We start from the raw sequence: 13,684 nt of genomic DNA on the forward strand, positions 1-13,684 counted from the left end.
ACATGTTTTTCTTAAAGGCAATGGGTAGAATTTAGTATTAATGAGGAAACGTTGGGAGTGGAAGCATATATCTTTAATCCTAGCACTTGGGAGGCAGAGATAGGTAGATCTCTATGGAGTTTGAGGCCAGCCTGGTCTATGTAGCAGATCCAAGTAGCCAGGCTACATAGTGAGATGGGGGTGGCAGGAAGGGGGAAGGTACAGCTGATGGTATTTTCCTGACTTAGGGGTTTACTACTTGGAACCACTGAGGCTTGGGGCTTCTCTGATGTGTTTAATTGTGCTGTGTTGGTCTTGCAACTTCCTGAATGGTGATCAAGAACACTCAGGCTAACTATTGGGGTGTTTGTGAGGATCAGAAACACTCTAGCTAACTATTGGGGTGTTTGGGAGGAAAGGGAAGAGACATCTGTGATGATTTATCTTGGATGTCAACTTGGCTGCCTGGGAAGAGGGAGGTTCAATTGAAGAATTGCCTCCATCAGAGTGGCCTGTGGACGTGTCTGTGGGTACTATTATTTATTTTATTTGATGCAGGAGGATCAGCCACTGTGGGTGGGACCATCCCTACGCAGGTGGGCCTCTACTATACAAATTCTGGGCGTTCCTGCCGAGATTTTCCTCAGTTATAGTTTTTTTTTTAATTTTATTTATTTTATGTATATGAATGCTCTATCTGCATGATTTTATGCCAGTAGAGGGCATCAGGTCTCACTATAGATGGTTGTGAGCCACCATGTGGTTGCTGGGAATTGAACTCAGGACCTCTGGAAGAGCAGCCAGTGCTCTTAACCGCTGAGCCATCTCTCCAGCCCCCCTCAGTGATAGATTGTAACTCGGGAGTTCCCCTCCAACTTGCTTTTGGCTATGGTGTTTTTTTTTGTTTTTTTTGTTTTTTTTTTGTACAGCAACAGAAAACCAAACTAGAACAGCATTTTAAAGTCAAATGTTAACAAATGTATGTTTTTAAGCTTACTAGAAAAAAAATTCATTTAAACAAGATTAATATAATGAACAGCTGTGTACTCCACCCAATTTCAATCATGACTAATATCTGACAGTATCTTATCATTTTATTTTTTTTCCCTACTTATTTTATTTTTTGAGACAGGGTCTCACCATGTTACTCTGGCTGGCTTTGACCTTACTATGTAGACCAGGCTGGCCTGGGGCTCATAGAGATCACCTTACCCTGCCTGGCCTCTGACATTTTTTTTTTTTTTTTTTTTTGGAATTCTTCACGAATTTGTGTGTCATCCTTGTGCAGAGACCATGCTCATCCTCTCTGTATCGTTCCAGTTTTAGTATATGTGCTGCCAAAGTGGAAGTTTTTTTTTGTTTTTTGTTGTTCAAGACAGCGTTTCTCTTGTAGCCCTGGCTGTACCGGAAGAGTCACTCTGTAGACCGCACTGTCCTCAGACTCACAAAGATCTGCCTGCCTCTGCCTCCTGAGTGCTGGGATTAAAAGTGTGCGCCACCACCATCTGGCTCTGGCAATTCTTTTAATGTATGTGTGTGCATGCATGTGTGTGTGTGTCTGTGTGTGTGTGTAGGCCAGAAGACAACTTCGGGTGTCACCCTCAGGAAAGTCGTACATTTCTTTGAGACAGGGTCTCTCACTGACCTAGAAGTCACTAATTAGGCTAGCCTGGCTAGTCAAAAAGCCCCGGTGATCTTCCTGTCTCTGCCCAGCGTTGTGGCACATACATGTGCTACCACGCCTTATATGGGTCTGGTGATTGAACTCAGGTTGTTATGTCTGTGAAATATTCACTTTGCTTAACTGGTTTCTGACAATTCTTGTCTCATGTTCCCTCCATCTTTTTGAAGTACATCAAGAGACCATATCATGCTACTTATCAGGGTAATACGTTAAAGCACTTGGGCATTATATGGGAAAAAAATCCCCCCAAAGGAAGTTGTAGAGCAGTGTTTCTCAACATGTGGGTCACGACCCCTGGGGGTCTAATATCAGATATCCTATATATTTACATTATGGCTCATAACAGTAGCAAAATTACAGATATGATCTAATAATGAAAAATCCTTTTCAAGACAAGGTTTCTATGTGTAGCCCTGGCTGTCCTGAAACTTGCTCTGTAGACCAGGCTGGTCTCGAACTCACAGAGATCTGCCTGCCTCTGCCTTCTGAGTGCTGGGATTAAAGGTGTGTGCCTGGCTCGAATGAAATAATTTTATGGTTGTGGGGTCACCACAACATGAGGAACTGTATTGAAGGGCTGCAGCATTAGGAAGGTTGAGAACCACTGTTTTAGGATGTAACATTTGGACTAATAAATGGTACAAAAGCTTACTGCGCATTTTCTTCATTCATTATGTTAATTTTGTAGCACAGTGTGAATTTATGAACACGTGTTTACCTCTCTAGAGGTGGGGGGACCTGAGAGAATGGAGCTGAGAAGTAAGGTGGACTAAAGCCTCATACAATAGCCAATTTTATTTATTCTTTAAAAAGGTTTATTTACTATGTAGACAGTGTTCTGCCTGTATGTCTGTCTGCAGACCAGAAGAGGGCACCAGATCTCATTATGGATTGGCAGCCACCATATGGTTGCTGGGAATTGAACTCGGGCCCTCTGGAAGACAATAAGTGCTCTTAATTATGGAGCCATCTCTCCAGCCCTGTGATAGCTAATTTTATTCAGAGAATGAGACAGTTATACTCTGAAGGTTAAGAGGAGTCACATGGGTAAAGTGTGTAAATCACAAGGGCAAGTCAGAGGTGATGGGAAAGAAACTTGTACGTGGCAAAAACATGTTTTTCCCTTAGTGGCATCTATAGCCACTTGTAATGGATAATCTGAAGTAAACCCATTTGTATCTCATTTGTATGTATCCGCCACATCTGGGAGGGGCACAAAAGCACATTCCAAGAAAAATTCCCTGTTTTTTGAAGAAAAGGAGGTCACAAGATGCTTGTTTTGTTTATTCACAAACACTCAGAATTCTCATACAGTTCCGTTCTTGGACAGTGTTCCAACAGACATGGAGCTCCAGAGAGTTTAAACCTACAGAAAACATGAGCTTAATTACAGTTGCTGAACATTTCAATCATTCAGGAACCCAACTAAGTCCTGAGTTCATGTCACTCATCATTGTACACGGAATATAAGTCAGAGTCCTGTTAATGGCCTACCAGTCCCTGTGACTTGCCTACTTCATACTTTCTAGGCCCTCGATTACAAATCTTCCCAATCCATTCTGCTCAAGACGGTCTCGCCTTCTTATAAATAAATTCTCAAAGCTGGCCAGGATATCCTGCCTAAAGGACTTTGTATTCAGTTGTCTCTTCCTGTCTAGACCCCCTGTATCTGTATACCTCACTTGTCTCTACCCAAGACTCCCTTATCATTGAGGCCTTAACCATCCTCTGCATAACCAGTGCCTCACTTACCATCCCATGCCACTGTTTCCTTTCCCCCCTAACCAGTCATCAGCACCTATCTAACACTACATTTTGTCTAGTTGTGCCCTCCCATCCAGACGCAGTCTTTATAAACTCACAGACCTTGCATCTTATCCTGCTCCATCCCCAGTGCCCAGAATAACAGTAGACATGTTAGTCATGTGAGCATGATGCACACTACATTTAAACAATGTTGTGCCAGGCGGCGGTGGCGCCCGCCTTTAACACGGAAGGCAGAGGCAGGCGGATCTCTGTGAATTCGAGGCCAGCCTTGTCTACAGAGAGACTTCCAGGCCTGGCTCCATAGCTATTGAGGACCAAACACACACACACACGCACGCACGCACACACACACGCATGCACGCACACAGCACCACCAAACCCCACCTCCCCCCAAATGTCGTATATGATGGAACGTGTAATTCCAGTACTCAGGAGGTGGAAGTAGAAAGATCATCAGTTTGAAGCCCACTTGGGTTACAGGAGTTCCTGTCTTAAACAAAGGCTGAGACTAGCTAAACCTATATGCATGGTGTGCACAAGTCTCCGGACTTAATCCTCAGCACCAAAAACGTTCATCAAATCAAGTTGAAGATGTAGCTCATCAACCCCACCACTACAATGTTCTGTTTTTTTTTCCTTTGGTTTGTGCTTTTTCTCAATGCATTTTCTCGCCTTCCTTACTACTATCCACATGTCCCTGTCCAATTCCTTGTTCTGGGACACGGAAGTTTGAAAACCCCTTGGAGGCACTCAAATAGATATCTGGTGAGATTATTCAGATTCCAGCAACAGATAATTCGGTAAGGGGTAATCAGATTCCACATACTGGGGATATTCCTAATGTTCCTTTCTGTACAAGGTAACTGGCGGGGCGGAGGTGGGGGATGGGAGGGTGGGGCTGGACAGTGGTGGCACAAGTTTTTAATGCCAGCACTCGGGAGGCAGGCAGAGGCAGGTGGATCTAAGAGTTCCAGGACAGACAAGGCGACACAGAGAAACCCTGTCTCGGAAAACTAAAAACAAAACAAAAACGTGCTTTCTGCTTGGACTCTTGAATTGCAAGCCGCTTTTGCAGCTCTGTAGCTGTTTCCAAGGCTCTGGCACGGAGCCGACTCACAAAGGCTGGAAAATAGAGTAATGTGGGTGGGCTTCCCCGCGTGGTGGGAGGACCCTGTCGAATTGTCTCGCAGCCACGCAACAGCTCCTGTAGGTAGGATTAAGGAGGCGTCCCCCCAGGGGCTGCCTCCACCTACAAACAAACGTAGCTGTGCTGGTGGAAAGCGCCTGGCTTCCACCGCCTCTTCCGTCTCCACCTCCCGCTGGTTGAGCAGAAACTACCGTCTTGCCCGCCCACAGGCGGACCTCCGCCATCCCACAGTCCTTCGCGCCTAGGACGCGTCAGACAGCGGCCGTTTGACGCCAGCCGTCACCGAGGATCTCAACAGTCGCTGCCACTTTGCCGGCGCTGTTGTGGCGGCCGGCGTTGAGTTGGCAGGACTGTCCCAGGAAACTGATGAAAGTCACTAAAGTTGACAAAGAGTGCTCCAGTCGTTGGGTGGGAAGTCGTGGGAAGGGGCAGAGGCCCCGTTCGGCGCCCACTGCGGCGAGCTCTTGGCGAAGCGCCCGGCCGGGCCTCGGCTTTGACGCGGCCGGTGGTGGGAGTGCCGCGTCCTGCGAGTCCTGGTGTCTGGATCCGCACCAGCCGCGGGCGTTCGGGGACATTTGGAGCGGACACCGTGCTCTCCACCCGCAGCGATGTCCTCCTGGTTCGGGGGCCTCGGCTCCGGCTTGGGCCAGTCTCTGGGTCAAGTAGGGGGTAGCCTGGCGTCCCTCACTGACCAGATTTCAAACTTCACGAAGGATATGTTGATGGAGGGCACGGAGGATGTGCCAGGTAACAGCTGGAGCGAGGCGGGAGGGCTCGGCTGGACCCTGAGAAAGTCCTCTTGGTTCTGGGTTGGTTGCCGATCCATCGGCAGCCGCGGACGGGTCGCTAAGGCGTCGCCCCGCACGTTTTCCTTTGCCCTCCACAGCCGCTTTTCCAGTCTGCGGGACCACCCGTGGAGACATCTGGGTGCCCAGTCCCCAACCCCATTGAAAACCCTGGATAGCTCAGTAAAGTGGAGATGGTACTTTTACGCGAATAGGAACTTAATTGGGCGGTCCATGCTTATTTCATACGCCCTTATTTTTTGGGGGCGGATCTGATTTTGATTCTGTTCCTTAATTTTTTTTCTTCAATACTCATAATTAAACATAAGGTGACCCTTGCCTTGTCTTTAGCAAGGTGTCAGGTGAATAGGGCTGTTTATCTCTTCAACTATGTTTTGATTTTGCTCATGGTGAAGACACATTGCAGCTAAAAATAATATTTTTGTGTTGGATTGCACATTTATCTCATATTTTTGACAGAACCAGTGAAATACTTTATACTTTGTCCTTTTGAATATTCTTATCTACTTCACAAACTTAAAATTATTTAAAAATTATTATTATCATTATTATTAGTGTGTGTGTGTGTAATGTGTGTGTACCGGCGTCTGTGACACAGCGCCCACATGTGGAGAGGTCAGAAGAGAACTTGGTGGAGTTCTTTTTCCACCTTTAGTGGGTTCTGGGCATGTAACTTAGTTCTCTAGGCTGGCATGGCAAGTGTCTTTACTCACGGATTCATCTAGCCAGCCTCCTTCAGTCATTTTTGAAGTCATCATCTTACTGTCCTAATGAATGGTGACCTAGAATTAAATTGTAGTCGGTGATTAGGTTAATTACTATTAGTGTTCTTGACATTGCTTTGTGTAGGTAGGGGTTTTAAAAGTTTTAGTCAAGGGGAAGGGTAGATAATCCAGAGGTTAGTTAGGATTGCTGGCTGCTCGCCCAGAGGACGCAGGTTTGATTCTTAGCACTTCTTAGACAGTAGTATCTCACAACTGTCCCTTAATGTCATTCAGTTCCAGGAGATCCAATACCTTCTTAGAAGGGACTCACCAGGCACTACGTACCCAAATGGTGCACAGACATGTGCAGACAAAACAGCCATATTCATAAAATAAAACCTTTTTAAAGTTCTAACCAGTGTTTGCTGTGCATCTCAGGCTGGCCTAGTGGTGTCTTCCTGCCTCAGCCTCTCACTGCTGGCGTTACAGCCGCATGCCACTACACTATGACAGTTTTATTTTTTTTTCTTTCTTTTTTTTTTTAAAGATTATGTTCAGCCTCCATGTGTGCCTGTAGGCCAGAAGAGGGCACCAGACCTCATTATAGATGGTTGTGAACCACCATGTAGTTGCTGGGAATTGAACTCAGGAACTCTGGAAGAGCAGCCAGTGCTCTTAACCTCTGAGCCATCTCTCCAGCCCCAGTTTTATTTCTTTATAAATGAACAGCTTACTGTTCTTGTTTAATCTATAGGGAAGGATGGCTAGAGATTGAACTCTCAAGGTCTCCTGACTTGTAAGTACACTCTACTGAATTATACTCTCAACTCCCCAATTTTTTTTTCTATCATGGTTTAATAGCCATGTGCTTTTGCTGGAAACAGTAAAATGTTTTGATAGGAAAAGTTCTTAAATTTAGAAGGAAAACTGGGTCACTGCCCAACCCCATTTTACTGCTTGGACTTCCTTGAAGGGAGGAAGGCTCATGGCTTGGGCTTCCCTTGAGTGGAAGGCTCATGACTGGGATGGTGAGAATGAAAGGTTTTCATGTGTCCAGTGAAAGGTCATGGGACAAGGCTAATATCTATGGGAAAGACTAGATTTTCACTATTACAGATAGGGAATAACAGTATTTCTTTGACTTTAAGCTGGACAATAGGTACCCCTCAACCTTATGTAGAGTTTGTTTTTCTCACCAGAGAGCTTCCTGTAGTCTCAAAACCACAAAACCCCCACTTTATAAAAATTTTTATTTATTTATTTATTTTTGAGATAAGGTCTTATTCTGTAGCCCATGCTGTCTTGGCACTTGCATTATAGCCCAAGGTTGATTTCAAATAGCATCTTTCCTGCCTTCATATAGTCTGAATTTTAGTTTAATTTTTTATTTTTATTTTTATTTTTGATTCTGTAGCCTTGGCAGGCCCAGAACTCACAGATCTGCCTGCATGTGCCTGGGATTACAGGTGTATACCACCAAGCCTGGTTTATAGTCTCAGTTTTAGTCATATGGGATATCTTAGTTACTTTTCTATTGCTGTAACAAAATACCATGTCCAAGGCAACTTATAAAAAAAAAGCCTTTGGCCGGGCGGTGGTGGCGCACGCCTTTAATCCCAGCACTCGGGAGGCAGAGACAGGCGGATCTCTGTGAGTTCGAGACCAGCCTGGTCTACAAGAGCTAGTTCCAGGACAGACTCCAAAACCACAGAGAAACCCTGTCTCAAAAAAAAAAAAAAAAAAAAAAAAAAAAGCCTTTAATTTGAGGACTCATGGTTCCAGATGGGTGAAGTCCGTGGCCATCATGGCAGGGAGCGTGGCAGCATGTAGGCAGCCATGGTGCCAGAGCAGTAGCTGAGAGCTTACATCTGATCCACAAGCACAAGGCAGAAAGAGGGAGAGCTAGCTGGGAATGCCATGGGCTTTTGAAGCCTCCAAGCCTGCCTGGAGTGACATACTCCTCCAACCATGCCACACCTCCTCATCCTGCACAGATCGTTCCACCTAGGAACCAAACATTCAAATGTGTGGGCCTTTGGGGCCGTTCTCGTTAAAACCACCACAAGGGGATTTCTTTTTTCCTTCTTACATGTATTACAAGTATAGGACATCTTCCTTTGTATGTTCATTGTAGCTGTTTAATAGAAAATTTTCCCTCCATATTACATAGAATTTGATTGGTATTTGTTGTAACTTTTAAAAATGTTAGTTTGAAGTCTAGTTTATTAAGGTATTCAGATATTTAGTGTCAACCCTATGTCAGAAATAAATAAGAAAATAACTCCTCCAAATAGCACTTTAATTATATTTTGAAAACCATTCATATTTATACTGTTAGAAGGTTGCTTTTTTTTTTTTTTTTTTACCATTTTCTGTAGTCAAGGTTGAGAGCTTGGACTTTTAGCTGTGTTTGCGGTTTTATTTATTAATTTTTTTCCCTCAGTGGTACTAAGTATTGGAATCAAGGGTCTTGTGTACGATAAGCACAGAGAACTTTTAAATTAGATTGCAGTAGGTTCAGTTCTTTTTCCATACACTATAAGTTGTGGGATCTTTGATAAATTATTAAATACTTAATCTCTGATGCAGTTTCTGGGGCTGCAGAGATGACTCAGTGATTAAGGTTACTTACTGCTTTTGACCCAGGTTTGGTTCCAGCACTCATGTGTCACCTTACAACTACTTTTAATTCTAGTTCCAGGGGATCTCAATTACCTAAGGACATCCAGGGCTCCTGCATGTACAAAGTATGCACACATACACTCAGGCCCACATTTATACATTTCCAAAAGGGAATTTCCTTCTCTGTTCAAAAAGAATAAGCACATCATTTGTAAGTCAGAGAATTAAATGAAATTGTGAATGTGTTGTCTAGAACCGTGCCCAGCAAATAGCAATTACTAAAAACAAGTGTCAGGTTTTCCCTTACTGAGAAGGCCGGGGATTCGTTGTTATTTGTTTTACCTGTCATAAAACTTCTCAATGGGCATGATCTTGGAGCTGGGAACATAGCACATCAGGCCCTGGGTTGTATCCCCAGCACTAAAAAGAGAAATGTTGGGGAGTTTTTATAAAGCTGGTTGAGGGAGGGTGAGTTACATGGGTAGCTAAGGTAGTCTGCAGAAACTTTTAAAGTCCTTTTTTTTTTTTTTTTTTTTTTGATTTTTCGAGACAGGGTTTCTCTGTGGTTTTGGAGCCTGTCCTGGAACTAGCTCTTGTAGACCAGGCTGGTCTCGAACTCACAGAGATCCGCCTGCCTCTGCCTCCCGAGTGCTGGGATTAAAGGCGTGCGCCACCACCGCCCGGCTGTCTTTTAAAGTCCTTTTTTGGTACAATTGCTGCTTTTAGCAACTGCTTTCCTAAACAAATTAGATTTTACTTTGTCCTCTTGAGAATAATAATTAGGCGTTCTTTTTAGACTGCATCTAAAAGCAATCCTGCTCGGTGACTTTCGCTAGAATGTCACTCCAATTCATAAGCCACTTGCCTTTTTTTTTTTTTTTTTTTTTTTTTTGTAAGTGGCAGTTCTGGGAAGTTTTGTTTATAATGTCTATTATTATTGTTGTTGTTTTGTCTTGTTTTCAAGACAGGGTTCTCTTTGTAGCCCTGGCTGACCTGGAACTCCATAGATCTGGTTGGTCTCAAACACAGAGATCATCTACCTCTGCATCTCAAGTGCTGGGATTAAAGGCATGTGCCACCACCACCAGGCTTAGTTTGTTTTGTTTTGTTTTGTTTTTGGTTTTTCAAGACAGTTTCTCTGTGTAGCCCTGGCTATTCTGGAACTCACTCTGTAGACCAGGCTAGCCTCGAACTTACAGAGCTTAATTTTTTTTTTTAAAGTGCTGTTAGTGTTCTTCTAAATGGAAATTTTTATTTATTGTATATGTGTGTGTGTGTGTGTGTGTGTGTGTGCCACATGTGTGTTGGAGGTCAGAAGACGGTATTGGACCCCTGGAATTGGAATCATAGGTGGTTGTGAGTGCTGGGAACAGAACTCAGGTCCTCTGGAAGAGAAGGAAGTGGTCTCAATTTTTGAGCCATCTCTCTAGCCTGGGCCTTTTGTTTACTTTTTATTGTAGGCTCAAGCTCAGGACCTTGACTAAGCAAATATCTCTACTGCAAAGCTCTATCTTCTGCCCTGTTTTTTTTTTTTAATTAATTTTATTTTTTGTGCTTTGGTATAAAGATGTTAGATCCCCTGGAACTAGACTTACAGATGGTTGTGAGTTGCCATGAGGGTGTTGGGAATTGAACCCAGGTCTTCTGGAATTGCAGCCAGTGCTCGTGGCCTCTGAGCCATCTCTCCAACCCCTTCTGCCGTGCATTTATAATGTTCAGATGTGGTAATGAGAAAACACTAGTCGTCACAGGAAAAATGGTAACCGAGTAGGTAACAATTTCCAGCAGAATTAGTGCTGCCCTTTTGGCATTGTTGAACCCTTTCTGTGTTTACTAATTTATTTGTTTTAATTTTTATCCACTTATTTGTTTGAAACAGGATTTTGCTCTATAGTGCAGGCTGGCCTCCATCTCAAATCCTTTTACTACATACTTTTAAAGTTTTGGGATTACAGATACATACTTCCCCTCCACCCCAGATTCATTCATTCTTCTGTACTGAGTATTTAGTAAGGACTTGGCATATACCAGATAGATATTGTACCAACTGAGCCATATCTCTCAGTCCTATTGCTGTGGGACAATGGTCTTGTACCCTGTAAAGATTTGTCACTTGTACTGGTTTAATAAAATGCTGATTGGCCAGTAGCCAGGCAGGAAGTAGAGGCGGGGTGACCAGAACAGGAGAATTCTGGGAAGAGGAAAGGCTGAGTCTACAGTTGTCACCCAGACACAGAGGAAGCAAAAGGAGACTGCCTCACTGATAAAAGGTACCAAGCCATGTGCCTAACACAGACTATAATGGGTTAATGTACAATGTAAGAATTAGTTAATAAGAAGCCTGAGCGAATAGGACAACCAGTTTATAATTAATGTAAGCCTCGGAGTGTTTCTTTGGGACTGAACAGCTGCAGGACTGGGAGGGCAGAAACCTCTGCCAACACCCTTTGGCTACTTTCAAGTGAGAACAAGTCAGAATGAGTACATCCCTGTTTTGTTTTGTTTTTAAGATTTATTGTGTATGTGTGCATGAGCATAGGTGAGAGACCCACGCACGGAGGGAGAAGGGAGGGGAGAGGGAGAAAAGAGCCCATATGTGCATTTGAATGCCCTGGTGTGTACAGAGGTCAGAGGATAACTTTTTAGGAGTAATTTTCCATCCACCTTGTTTCTGAATCAGGGTCTCTTGTTTCTGCTCTTGCACTGTATAAATGGGATTCTGCGAATTCTCCCCTCTTTCTCTCCTGTCTTGACACAGGAATGTTGAATTACAGATTTCTGGTACCCCATCTGGCTTTTTATGTAGATTTAAGGATTGGCTCAAGGGGTTAGGCTTGGGAACAGGCATGTTTATTCATTGAGACATCTTTTTGGCCCCTCATCACTATTTTTAATAAATTATGTTTGTGTTACTCTAAGTATTCTCAGACTATATTTGTGTTTTAATTATAGGTCACTAATTATTTTATAGTCTTAGGCCTAGAAGGTAAAAGTAAACTATAAGCTCCAGTTGAGTAAGTTTCATCTAAAATTATAGAGAAGTTTATCTATTTACGTATTTGGTTTTTCCATACAGGATTTCTCTGTGTAACAGCCCTGATTGTTCTGGAACTCACTTTGTAAACCAGGCTGGCCTTAACTTCACATAGATCTGCCTGCCTCTGTCTCCCAAGTACTGGGACTAAAGGTCTGTGCCACCACAGTTCAGCTAACATTTGAAGTTTTAAATAAACTTCTCTTTTGCAGTGTGGTGGTGGCTCATGCCTTTAATCTCAGTGAAATGCATTTCCTTTAAGATACAGCCCAGTGGTGGGCACATGACTGACGTGGACTAGGCCTAGGACTGTCCCTTAGCACCAGTCCGACCGCCAAAAACCAACTGTTTATTACTTCATATGGTGTTCATCAAACACTCAGCATATACTGTTTGTTTTGTAGTGGATTTCTCCAGCTCTGGGAGAGAGGAAAATGAAGCTACTCATTCAGTCTTAAGATCAGAGGTAAGGACAACTAAAGACAGCTGTCAAACTTCAGGCTTTTCTCTTTTAAAGCCTTGAAAGTTACTGAAACTTTCAGAATTTATAAATGTACTGCCTGGTCTTTCAGCCTTTCCTGTTGTCAGGGTTTTGTCTTGTCTTTTACAGATCTCCCTGAAGTGAAGAATGTTTATATTTGCCACAGTTGTAGGAACTACCAAATGTAGAAATAGTTGTGGTAGAAGTTTATTATTGACATTATCCAGCAATGTGCTACATTGTAGTGGTACATTTGTTTGTACTTATTATCTGTTATTTTGTTTGCTTTGCTTTTCAAGCTAAGGCTTCCTTTGTAGCCCAGACTATCCTTGAATTGATGGTCTTGCCTCAGACTCATGAATGTTGGGCTAACAGGCCTATCTTAGTCAGTGTTCTATTACTATGAAGAGCTATCATGGCCAAGTTATTTCCTCTTATGAAGGAAAGCATTTGATTGGAAGCTATCTTGCAGTTTCAGAGGCTTAGTCCATTATCATCACCATGGTGGGAAGCATGTTAGCAAGCATAGCCTGCATGGTGCTGGAGAAGTAATTGAGAGCAATATCCTAATCTACAGGCAGAGAGAAAGAGAGACATACAAGGTAGTGTGAGTTTTTGAAACCTCAAATCCTACACCCATTGACACAGTTCTTACAACAAGGCCGCACCTCCTAATCCTTTTCAGATAGTGCCACTCCCTGATGGCTAAGCATTCAAATATGTGAGCATATGGGGGAAGAATATCTGTATTTAAACCATCACAAGGCCTGAACCATCACACCTAGCTAGTTGTAGGTGGAGATTGCTTTTCATTTCCTGGCTTCCCAGACCCAAAATAACCACACAGAAACTGTATTAATCACAATACTGTTTGGCCAATTCTCAGTAACTCTTACATCTTAAATTAACCCATTTCTATTGTTTTGTGGTTTACCGCCAAGTTTCTGGTGGGTGTCTATCTCCATCTGAGACTACATGGTGTCCCTCTGACTCCACCTACTTTTCTCCTCTATCTCTACTTGCAATTCCTGCTTTGCTCTATTCTGCACTGCCATAGGCCCCAAGCAGTTTCTTTATTTACCAGTGGTAATAAAACATTCACAGCATACAGAGGGGAATCCCACATCAGTTAGTGGTGTATTTAAATATAATATGAAGAATGGAATTCTGTTTATTCTAGAGTTTTACATTTTCTAACATTAGAACAATAGTGTAATATTTGGAGCAATGAAGTTAAGAATATAGGAATAATAAGCTAACTTTACTGTTTTGTTCCTTATGAGTCAATGTGTAGTTGTGACTAATTCTGGACATTATATTATACTTAGTAGGAATGAGAAAAGCTTGAAAAAGTTCAGAGGGAAGCCCTAAAGAAATTAAAAGGATTTAAGAGTGGGAGCTATTGTAAAGGACTACCAGAGCTCAACAATTGAGCCTTGGGAAGAGAACAACTAAAGAGG

General features: G+C 43.1%; 1 protein-coding gene and 1 non-coding gene across 2 annotated transcripts in view; one reads left to right on the forward strand and one right to left on the reverse strand.

Moving 5' to 3' along the window:
- Window positions 1–1,222: 1,222 nt before the first annotated feature.
- Window positions 1,223–1,325, reverse strand: LOC130883266 (U6 spliceosomal RNA). The gene has a single exon (XR_009057951.1). It is a non-coding gene; the product is annotated as a U6 spliceosomal RNA (small nuclear RNA).
- A 3,528-nt stretch (window positions 1,326–4,853) lies between these two features.
- Window positions 4,854–13,684, forward strand: part of Trip11 (thyroid hormone receptor interactor 11) — a 72,893-nt gene continuing 64,062 nt past the window's right edge. The window contains exons 1-2 of the mRNA XM_057782241.1: window positions 4,854–5,324; window positions 12,148–12,209. Of these exons, the coding sequence (XP_057638224.1) occupies window positions 5,186–5,324; window positions 12,148–12,209 (201 nt within the window). The 5' untranslated portion in view covers window positions 4,854–5,185. The remainder of the gene's footprint in view (window positions 5,325–12,147; window positions 12,210–13,684) is intronic.

This window comes from Chionomys nivalis, chromosome 10 (assembly GCF_950005125.1).
Source record: "Chionomys nivalis chromosome 10, mChiNiv1.1, whole genome shotgun sequence".
Classification (NCBI taxonomy): domain Eukaryota; kingdom Metazoa; phylum Chordata; class Mammalia; order Rodentia; family Cricetidae; genus Chionomys; species Chionomys nivalis.